General features: G+C 42.8%; 1 protein-coding gene across 2 annotated transcripts; it reads left to right on the top strand.

Annotated features, from left to right (window-relative positions):
* Positions 1-7,814: 7,814 nt before the first annotated feature.
* On the top strand, positions 7,815-11,697 carry LOC100280173 (Coronatine-insensitive protein 1). 2 transcript variants are annotated; one of them, XM_023300273.2, is made up of 4 exons: positions 7,815-7,998; positions 8,092-8,762; positions 9,720-10,194; positions 10,279-11,697. In XM_023300273.2, the coding sequence occupies exons 2-4, from the start codon at positions 8,245-8,247 to the stop codon at positions 11,083-11,085; spliced, it is 1,800 nt and encodes a 599-aa protein (XP_023156041.1). In that variant the 5' UTR covers positions 7,815-7,998; positions 8,092-8,244; the 3' UTR covers positions 11,086-11,697.
* The last annotated feature ends 324 nt before the right edge of the window (positions 11,698-12,021 follow it).

Raw genomic sequence — 12,021 nt, 5'->3', positions numbered from 1 at the left:
TCTTAGCCCGAGTCCGAGCCCTGGGGTCGGGCGGAGCGGAGTTCGTCGTGGCGCCCTTGGCAAGGCCTGATTGCCTGTCGGACTCACTCTGTCGAGTGGCACTGCAGTCGGAGTGGCGCAGGTGGCGCTGTCCTTCTGTCAGACTGGCCAGTGGAGCGGTGGAGTGACGGCGGTCACCTCGGCTCTGCCGGGGGCGCGTGTCAGGATAGAGGTGTCAGGCCACCTTTGCGTTAAATGCCCCTGCAATTTGGTCAGTCGGTGTGGTGATTTAGTCAAGGTTGCTTCTGAGCGAAGCCAAGACCTTGGGCAAGCCGGTGATGTGTCCGCCATAAAAAGGGGGCCTCGGGCGAGACAGAAGTCTCTCGAGGTCGGCTGCCTTCGGCCGAGGCTAGGCTCGGGTGAAGCGTGATCGAGTCACTCGTGTGGACTGATCCCTGACTTAATCGTGCCCATCAGGCCTTTGCAGCTTTATGCTGATGGGGGTTACCAGCTGAGAATTAGGCGTCTTGAGGGTACCCCTAATTATGGTCCCCGACAAGTGGGTATGGGTATGTGTATGGCTTCGTGTGCCCACTGGGTACCTTACCCACTGCCATCCCTAGCCACGTTTGTATCTATAGCACTCGCGGGTTAATTGCCTGCAACCATGTCGTTGTATGTGCAGCAGATCCGAAGATCGTGTGATCTGCAGACTTTCACGGACGCCTCACGGCATGGTAGCTAGAAAAAAAAACATTTTTTGAGCAACTGCACCCGTAGGTTACCGGTACAAATAGATTACCACAAAAAAGTAGAGTTATTGAGATGTAAGGGCATGTACAACTTACATAAATGCCCGTATCTTTAAGGGGTATTAAGGGGGTAAGTGCAAAAACATAAAAGACGATATCTTGATAAAGTAACGTCTCTAACACGGTTCTCTAAGTCTAGATAAGATTCTACTCATACAACCTACATAAATGAGTCGTATCTTGAGACATTCTAGTGAATAAGCTATAAGACTTAGATACATTAGGTTGTATGAAGGGTTTCTTAGGTGTATCTAGTGCTTGGAAAACCACAACGTAATATCTATGTTGTAGGGCATGTACAACCGCATTTAATATGAGGTCGCTTGAGAGGTCTCTAAGGGGCTAAGTAAAAAATATGCAATAGAGACCTTCACGACTTTTCATACACGTTGTCTCTTGGCTGCATTGATGATCTAGGATCTCAGTGTTGTAACATGCAATCTCTTAGTCGTCTCTTATACTTAGAAAAACGAACTAGTGTGTCAAGTTTGTACGTGCCTTAACCAGGGTCGTCCCTGTGGGCGTGCGAGTTGTGCATCCGCATAGGGCCCCTAAAATTATAGGGTTTCTCCAAAATTACAGGGGCCTAAAATCTAGAATAATCCACATAGAGATTATAGATAAAAATATTATTCTGTGTAAAAATATTTACTAAAATGTACCTTAGAATCGCAAAAACGTTCTTATTGTTGATCAAACTATTTCTTCACTTATAAGAAGATTTTAATAGTATCAAAGTTATCAAAAAAAAAATATAGTTTCTTATTTATCTCCAGTGCAATGCAGTCACTAGATAAAAAATGCTTGAAATCTTGTTGCCACTATCTTAAGATACAACTAAAAGAGACGGACAATAGAATTTAATGCAAGTGACATGAGTTGAGTTTCCTTTAAAATTTTATTCTACAAAAAAGTTGCCTTGTAACGTTCTAATTTTGTAAAGCTGAAGGGTAAAAATAGGTAAAAATCATGACAAAAGGTAAAAATGAGAAAAATGATAGGAACAATAATATTATTTTAAATGTTCCTTTATTTTTTTTGTTACCTTTTGTGCATGACCTTTCAACTTGACGGGACGCCCCTGGCCCTAACGCTGCCTCCCAGCGCTTAATTCAACTCATCATTGGTGTACGCTACTGAGCAATCAGGTGGCAGGCAGGACGGACACAAGTTGCTAGATTCGGTAATACAATATTGAGATGTCGTTTTCTTTTTCTTTGTTTCTTCCAGTTTGAAGCAAAGCTAATAGGACTTCTGCTCGGCAGAAGGACAGACCATTTCTCGCTACTAATAATTACTCCCTCCTCTGTCTTACAATAGTGTTCGTTTAACATTTACTTTTTATGTCTATGTTTAAATACATGAAGATAAATCTAGACAAATATATAAAACACATACATCAAGTATTATATAAATATATTTATTATCTAAAACGAATTTTAATTTAGGACATAAGAGTATTATTTCACGATGAGCATGGCACACAGTTCGGTTGTGGACTTCTGGCTTGAAACTTTATAGGCAGAAAGTACCATCTTTTTAGGTTATGGAGGTCACACTTCCCTTTCCGTTTCTGGCGCTGCCTAGCTCGGCAAACAGTTCGCTCACCTCTCATGCTAGTGATGGTTGGTTTGGTTGGTTGCGCGCCTTCTGTTCTGCGTGCTGGCATTTTTAATGGAGCAGGGACGGGTCATCTTCTTATCTTCCCCGTGTCGCCAAGAGAGTTGCACCGGCGCTCGCTACTACTGGAAACTAGCTCAACAAAGTACAAACTGTACATGCAAATTGTTATATGTAAGCTACTGGTTAGCGATTGGTATATGCAATTTACAGTAGTACGTCAATATTCCACCGTGGCATTCATTACGATTAAACTTTCTCAAATTAAATTAGTTTTTTAGAAATATTAGTTTTATATCTTTAAATAAATTTATTTTAAAAAATTACAAACATATCTAATAACATTAATTATATATTATAAATATTAGTATTTTCTTACATATATTAGCTTAAAATTAAGAATATGAAAGTCAATTTTGGGAGAGTAAGAATTTGTCCAAATGCTTCCCGGTCGCAGGATAAAACTCAAGAAAAGGCATGATAAATGTTGATGACATGACATGACATGCCATGCTACGTGCACTCGGGCTTGGTTTGGTCTTAAGTACAAACATATTTTGGTTCATGTCGTTCTAGATAGAATAACATAAAAAAGATATTTTTTGTCACGATCCTCTAGGTATAGCGTATGTTATGATGTAGACCATTTGTCGATCATGCCATTTTCTCTTTAAAAAACCAAACTTGTGTTCTATAGAGCATTGGACCTTATGGACGTCGAATACAATTGTGCGTCCGACCATAGGTAGAAGCTAACCCTAGCCAAGGCATGCAAGGAGCATCAAATTGGGGTTTAGGGTTAGGTGCTTTGTGCACCATATTTATAATCAAAGGGGCTTGTAGCCTGGAGAGATCATATCGATCACATTTATGGCGTGGTCGTCATCTTGTACCAGGGAGAATGAGTCTATAGTAATGTAGAGTTACTTGATTGAGAGCTTCACGCTTGTGAGGTCATCCTTGTGAGGGGCTTCAACAAGGACTAGGGGAGCTTGCGTATTTTTCGATACCTCGGTAAAAATATCGACATCGTCGAAAGAGAATTTGCATCCCAATCGGTCTTTAGATCAATCTTTACCCTCGTAGCTTAGATAATAGGCTAGTTGATAGAATTGAAACCTAACTTGCATAACTCTTTTACAGTAAATATAAGAAAGCACTTAGTTGTGCATATACAATTCATTTATTATATAGGTTTTGACTAGGGTAAAAATTAGAGGTCTTAGTTTAAAATGTAGATAAATTTTTAATCCATCCCCTCTTAAACATTATGACCCCATGACATTTAGATGAATGCTATAGTTTTTTAAGTAAAAAATAACTCTACAAGCAATTCATAGTTATGAACTTAATGATCCAGAATGTGTCGTATACTAAAATTCTAATGCATTCACTAAAATCGTGTTAGAAGTTCATGTTGCATGATGTCTTTGTTGTTACATAAAGAATCGATACAAAGTTTCTTAAAAATATATAGTTTTATTTTCATGTGATGTGGTATTTGTATATTAAAACCCATTGCACATTCTAGCCGCTTCTAACAATGTTTATTGTAATTTAACCTCTAAGCATGATGTAGATGCATCATACATTGCGGGTGAGTACACCAAAAAGAAAACTACTATATACAATAAGTTACATTTGCTAATACATGTGATGGTGTAAAAAACAGTAACCCCTTTCTCCCAAGTATATTTTAGAAAACACTCTTTCTATGATTATTCTTATATTGGCTTTGCAAGCAAAACAAATACCCTCTCAAGATTGCAAATCACTGTCATTTTGGATAATGGACAAGGTTTTAGTCAAATCTTTACAACTTTGATTGTAGAAGTTTTTAAAACTTATCTAATTTAGAAACTTTATGTTCATATGCATATATTTGTCTTGAAAAGTACTTTCGTGAACATATTTTAAGATTTTCATTTATATTTTAATAGTTAATAATGGTCAAATCTTTATTTTCGAGATTTCTATTAATTGCAAACAAGAGGAAGTAGCACATTAAGTACCCATATACTTTGTTTCTTGTAATAATGTGTAATAATGTAATATTAAGTAAAATTTTATTAATATAGATTCTATGTTTTTGATATATGTTGACACTTATTATTTGTATAATAGCAACATGCAACCTTTAACATAGAACTTATAAAAATATACTCCCCCGTTCCAATTTATAATTCGTTTTTCTTTGTTACACCAAATTTGACCGGCTCGTCTTATTCAAAATTTTTAAAAAATTAAAAGCCACACTTAAAATATATTATATGCTAAACAATATTAAAAACAATAATTATGATTTTTAAATAAAACAAGCTGGTCAAATTTGGTAAAAAAATGCAAACGTATTATCAATTGGAACAGAGGAGGTAACATCTTTAACACAGAACTTCGACATTACAAATGTACGAACCATTTTCCATAAGAAAATAAGTTGATCACATCATTTCTTGAAAAAAAAACATGAAACTTTTACCACCATATACACTTGAGGACAGAGCACAAAGGAGAGGAGTTCCATGTTACATCACCTATGACTTTTCATGTTAAGAGCAACTCCAACGGAGCGCGCTAAAACACCCCAAAAAGAATTTATTAGCAAAACTGCTCTTTTCAGCGCTCCAATAGTCCATCTATTTTTCTCCCAAAAGTTTCGCATCCCGAATAAGCAGCGCTCGTCCCCGCATATTTTCGCGTCGCGACTCCGTCCCCAATCGCTTGCGCGCGCGCGAAATCTGCTATTCCCGCGCCAAAATTTGCCAAAGCAAGCTCGCGTTCGTGCTGGAAGGAGCTGCTCCATGGCGGGATCTGGCTTGAGCGACGGAGGCAGTACCGGAGGGGGAGGATTGGGCAGCAGTGGAGGAGGCGGACGCGGCCGTGGCTGTGGAGGAGCAGGCCGATTCGGTGGTGCAGGAGGAGCCGAACGTGGTGGAGGAGGCGGACTCGGTGCTGGGGTAGGAGGCGGACACGGCGGTGGAGGTGATGCAGGCGGACGCGGCGGCGACTACTGGCCAGCTGTGCCTGCACGTGCGAGAGTCGTCGCAGATCCGTTAGCGTCGACCATGTTCAGCTGCAGGGACGAGTTGCCTTCATCGTTCGGCCAAGGGGAAGGTATGAACTGAAGCTTGTCTCATTGATAGTGGTCAGACACAAGTCTGATGCAGTCTAAAATTTCAACGAGCTGCATATTGTTGATTCAATATAGTGAGCCTTATTGTTCAGTAAATGAATAGGTAGCTTATAGCAGTATAGAAAGAAAAGAAATTGTGCGTACATACTTTGTTTGAGCATATGAATATATAATTTTGTAGGGAGCTGCTGTGCGCGCAAGTAATTTTAGCCTATGAAAACAACTACAGTATCCCTAAAAGCTGGTTTTGGGGCTGACTTTTTTCACATGCTTGGCTCCTGGAGTTGCTCTGTCCGTCCCTTCTTTTGCGGTCATAAAATTCTACACAAGCAGGGTATTTGATCTGATCTTGACCAAACTCTGCTCAAGCGAAAACCTTGCATCCCAAATATGATTTTGCACTCCAAGCTGAGGTTTTCTTTAATTTGCATATTTGAGCTACTAGTGAATTGAATTTGGTCGTCCACCTCTAAAGTTGCTCTATCCGTTCCATACCCTGGTACTGTGAGTCTGAGCAAAAACTTTTTGAGGAATCATAATGACTCTTTACTGATGGTCTTCTTAGCCCAAGGTTCAGCCATTGTGACCTGGACACCCATAGGCCATAGACAAGAACTTTTTCTTTCTTTCAATCCATAAACATGTGCCCAACATCCTCCGCTCAGATTACTTTGGAAGATAACTTAGTGTGTTCAGTTGTCTCAGTTTGGTTCATACTTTGTTTGAGCTTCACCTTCTGCTAGGCGTGCAAACAAAGAGGATCGATGCAAAACATTGATGTCATTGTGGGAACCAGGCATCCCAAAAAATGCATGCCAAATCCAAAGATCTTTATCTGCAACAGCTTCAAGTATAATTGTAGGCTCATGCACGTGCCCGGTATACATACCTTGCCAAGCTGAAGGACAATTTTTCCACTTCCAATGCATACAATCAATTGAACCAAGCATACCAGGAAAACCTCTACTGTCTCCGATGGCCAGTAATCTTGCAATATCGTCTTCATTAGGTGATCTCAAATATTCTTCTCCAAAAACCTCAACAACAGCACTAACAAACCTTCGTAGACTCTCAATTGCAGTACTCTCACCAATGCGAACATAATCATCAATAGCATCAGCTGCTACTCCATAAGATAACATTCGAAATGCTGCGGTAATTTTTTGCAGACTAGATAGGCCAAGAATACCAGCAGCGTTCCTTTTCTGAACAAAATATTGGTCATGTTCTTCCACAGCTTTCCATATGCGTACAAACAATGTATGTCTCATTCGAAACCTGCATGTCACTAGTAATAAGACTCATGTATACTACTAATTTTTTTAAAACCATATTTGTTACATACCTTCGACGAAACAAATTATGTCCATACGTAGGATTCTCTGAAAAATAATCTTGATACAACCTCTGATGTCCAGCATGTCTATCTCGTTGAAGTACTCGGTGCCCTTGGACAGAACCACGATGTTTCGTTTCATTATCTAGCTCATCCGCATTCATCGCAACCTGAGTAACGGAGATAAACAAATCTTCATCGTCATCATCTGACGACGAATCCAACACCATTTGCATTGATAGGGCCCGACGATTCATTGTGATAATCTTTTACCTGTCAGGCCGTCGAATGAATGGTTAGAATTGAAGGGACAAAATACGCACTGCTGCAATTGTAATGGTCGAGAGGAAAATTATGCAATGCTGCAAATCATATGACCGTGCTGAGAAGGGTCACCTTGAGATGTAGAACGATGTCTTGTGAGTTCCTCCGTTGGGACCGAATCGTGGATTACTTTGCGTGCTCCAATCACCGGTCAAGAAAAATATAGCATGCAAATAATTCGGGCAAAGGAGACCACAGACGGATTAATCATGCGTGGAAGAAGCGGTCAATGATCTACCAACCATGCAGATAAGAATATTGGTGGCATGTGATAACAGTACGGCCCAACAAGCATGCATCAGCCGAGGTTACATTTAAAAAATTTTAAGCGACAAAGTATTAGCGTTCTGCTGTGCATGTACATTTTTTTTGGGTACTTTTTTTTTCAACAGTCCCCAAAAAGACGTTTTGGGCAACATGTTATAAGCAAACTCTTAGGAGTTGCTCTAACGCATCATTACGAAAGACTAATGCTACTACTTACTAACCTCCAAAAGTACAAGCCGAGCCGATGATAATGATCGCCTTCAACTATCCTCACATCGTACAGCTGGTCTGGCATCGGCCCCTGGTTCAAATCTACCGTCATATTCCTATTCATCACCAGTTCACCTGACGGCTTCCACCACCACACACACCAGACACAGAGGACAGGTGGAAAGGACACTACAAACCAGCCCGCCGCCGCCGGCGACAGGGCGCGTGTGCGCCTCGTGCGTGCGTGTGCGCCGATCAAATTCCCTGCCCGGCCCCCAGCCGACGTGGCATGGCATCCCCAGCTGGATCGCGCAGAAGTAAACGCCGCATCCCAAATCCCCATCCCACCTCGTCCTCCTCTCCACTCTCTCTTCTCCCTCCAATAATTTTCTCCTCTCTGCTTGCTCCAGTTCCAAGCACCACCGAATCAGGGCGAGTGGGAGCAGAGGGAATCCCATGTCTCCGCCCCTCGCTGGAGTAGATCCTCGGGGAGCCGGCGTGGAGCTGCCGCGGTAGAAAGCCAGCTGAGCCTGCGAGCGCCTGATCCAGCCCGATCGGGATCGATGGGTGGGGAGGCGCCGGAGCCGCGGCGGCTGACCCGCGCTCTGAGCATCGGTGGCGGTGGCGGCGGCTGGGTTCCCGATGAGATGCTGCAACTGGTGTTGGGGTTTGTTGAGGACCCGCGCGACCGGGAGGCCTTGTCGCTGGTGTGTCGCCGGTGGCACCGCATCGACGCGCTCTCGCGGAAGCACGTGACGGTGCCCTTCTGCTACGCCGTGTCCCCGGCACGCCTGCTCGCGCGGTTCCCGCGGCTCGAGTCGCTCGCGGTGAAGGGGAAGCCCCGCGCGGCCATGTACGGGCTCATACCCGACGACTGGGGCGCCTACGCCCGCCCATGGGTCACCGAGCTCGCCGCGCCATTCGAGTGCCTCAAGGCGCTCCACCTGCGACGCATGGTCGTCACAGACGACGACCTCGCCGAGCTCATCCGTGCCAGGGGGCACATGCTGCAGGAGCTGAAGCTCGACAAGTGCACCGGCTTCTCCACGGATGGACTCCGCCTCGTCGCCCGCTCATGCAGGTACTCGTATTCCTCGATTCTCCTGCTCTTGTTTTAGCTCCCATCTGAGTGTTGCAGGAAGTAAGATCGAATTGGGGCTACTGAGATGGTGACAATAAGGGGCGTAGCTACTGTCAGTCCAGTCGTTGATTCCCCGAAACGGTGGAGTCATAACACCCAACCGAGCATCGCTTTCTTCAAGTAGAAACTTGTGTTCGTTTGGGGAGGATTTTTAACAAAAAGCAGGCTTGAGATCTAGCAAAATTGGGTGCACTGCCCTCAAATGATTAGAGATTCTAACTCCTAAGCGTAGAAGATCCGCAGAAATCTTAGGAATGCATCTTCAAACCTGTATGGTTACAATTCGTGGATTATGTTGTAGATTTCTCCATAAACGGAAGTTTAATTGATGGTGTTAATTGATTATGCGATGACTTATTCGATATAGATTATACTCCTATATAAAGAAAAGTCGAGTCATCGAGCAAGCCACTGGGAACATGGAATCGAGCTGTTGACGGTTGTTGGGCTGTGTTTTGTCTTTGGATAGATCTACCAGAAAAAGTCGTCTTTAAATGACCCCAAATTTACGTGTAGCATGGATTGTTTGGAACATTTAATGCAACTCCAGTTAAAACACAGATGATCTCTTCTGGCTTGAGTTAAACTTCTGTGATTCTCCTGGTTTTAAAATTCTAACAAAATGCCCAAGCAACATGCAAACAGTGGCATAGGTCTATCGTTTTATGTATTCTGCTAGTTTGTGTTTCCTGATCATGCCCGTGAGATACAGGTTTAGGTGTGACTGTGTGAGGGCAGGGATTGTTATTCGTTCATTGCTTAAAAAGGGGGTTACATTTATTTGTCTGTAGGCTGTAGTGCATCCTTCTGTTATTTAATTTTCCCCTTTAGTATTCTTATAGCTGCTAATATTGTGATGAAATCATCACACTAACTTGTGGTGCTAAATTTCATCAGCTCACTGAGAACTTTGTTTTTGGAAGAATGTCAAATTAATGATAAAGGCAGTGAATGGATCCGCGATCTTGCAGTCAACTGTCCTGTTCTGGCAACATTGAATTTCCACATGACTGAGCTTGAAGTGATGCCAGTTGACCTAGAGCTTCTTGCAAAGAGCTGCAAGTCACTGATTTCCTTGAAGATTGGCGATTGTGATCTTTCAGATTTGATAGGGTTCTTCCAATCTGCCACATCACTGGAAGAATTTGCTGGAGGGACATTTAATGGGCAAGGGGAACTCACCAAGTATGGGGATGTTAAATTTCCATCAAGAATATGCTCCTTGGGACTTACTTTCATGGGTGCAAATGAAATGCCTATTATATTTCCTTTTTCTGCGATACTAAAGAAGCTGGATTTGCAGTACACTTTCCTCACCACCGAAGACCATTGCCAGCTCATTGCAAAATGCCCGAACTTACTAGTTCTCGCGGTAATATCTCCTGCTCATGTAAATTATGAAGATACTCACTTGTTGATCTTTTTTTATCATAATTGTCATTATATTTTTCGATAGGTGAGGAATGTGATTGGGGATAGAGGATTAGGAGTTGTTGCAGATACGTGCAAGAAGCTCCAAAGGCTCAGAATTGAGCGAGGAGACGATGAAGGAGGTGTGCAAGAAGAGCAGGGAGGGGTCTCTCAAGTGGGCTTGACAGCTATAGCGGTAGGCTGTCGTGAACTGGAATACATAGCTGCCTATGTGTCTGATATAACCAATGGGGCCTTGGAATCTATCGGGACATTCTGCAAAAAACTCTATGACTTCCGGCTTGTTCTGCTCGATAGAGAAGAGAGGATAACAGATTTGCCACTGGACAATGGTGTCCGGGCTTTGTTGAGGGGCTGCACCATGCTTCGGAGGTTTGCTCTGTACTTGAGACCAGGAGGGCTCTCAGATGCAGGTCTCGGCTACATTGGACAGTGCAGTGGAAACATTCAATACATGCTTCTCGGTAACGTTGGGGAAACCGATGATGGATTGATCAGTTTCGCTCTGGGATGTGTAAACCTGCGAAAGCTTGAGCTCAGGAGCTGTTGCTTCAGCGAGCGAGCTCTGGCCCTCGCAATACTAAGTATGCCTTCCCTGAGGTACGTATGGGTTCAGGGCTACAAAGCGTCTCAAACAGGCCGAGACCTGATGCTCATGGCGAGGCCCTTCTGGAACATAGAGTTTACACCTCCCAGTTCCCAGAATGCTGGTCGGTTGATAGAAGATGGGGAACCTTGCGTAGATAGTCATGCTCAGATACTGGCATACGGCTCTCTTGCTGGTAAGAGGTTGGACTGCCCACAATCCGTGGTCACTTTGTATCCTGCGTGAGTGTAAATAGACTGAGGGCCCGTTTGGTGCCCATGGAACCGTTGTCTGGAACAATTTCTGGTAGGATTGCTTGCTGATTTGTATAGGCTTTGATCAGCTGGAAACAAATGAACAAGGCCTAAGCTCGTGTCTTTCTCTCACGTCCTTGCTTTCTTAGCCTCATGGTCAACAAGAATGGTGTTGATAACACGATATGTGCTTATTGTATTGATCTAGATGGCTAGCTGCTACGTACTGCAATCAGCTACTAGTAGTTGAGATGACCTGGATTCTGGAATAAGCCCTTGCTATCTTCGCCTGTACTGCTATCTAATCCTAGGAAGCATGTATATGTATACTGGTAAAAGTAACGATGGAAGATGTGAGTCTGATTGCCCGCCCTGATTTGTCTCATGGGAGGTATAAGACTATCTCCAGCAACTTACCCATCTCTGTACTTATATTCAAACTTTATTGAGCGAACAGTGCAGTCTATAGTGCAGGAGTCGGTCAAAGATTGTTTTTAAGATATTTTACATTGCATATTGCATCGATCATAAAGTAGAGATTAAAATAGGAGATATGATGTGTAAGCTCCTCCCTAAGAATACGTGGGTTGCGAGATGTTCCTTATATGTGGTTGCTCCAGTGTTGATGATGAGAAGGCTTATATTTTTTTATGTTGTATGTGCTGAGTACATGAAGTTACTATGCCACGGCCATGATCTCTCTTTATGATAAAAGTATTTTGCAGCGATGCTATTGATCCGTATCTGAGAACAGGGTGGTGAACACCCATTTCATTGCAGGTGCCGTAGCTATGATTGGTAATTGGGTTAAAAGGGATTGAAGTGGATTGAAGTGTATTTTAGGGATTGAAAGGGAAATTAGTTCATATTACACTTCAATATACCTTATACCACCTCAATCCACTCCAATCCAAGATTACCCAAACAA

This window comes from Zea mays, chromosome 6 (assembly GCF_902167145.1).
Source record: "Zea mays cultivar B73 chromosome 6, Zm-B73-REFERENCE-NAM-5.0, whole genome shotgun sequence".
NCBI classification, from domain to species: Eukaryota; Viridiplantae; Streptophyta; class Magnoliopsida; order Poales; family Poaceae; genus Zea; species Zea mays.
Note: the sequence above shows the minus strand (reverse complement) of the source record. Positions and strands in the feature narration are given on the sequence as shown.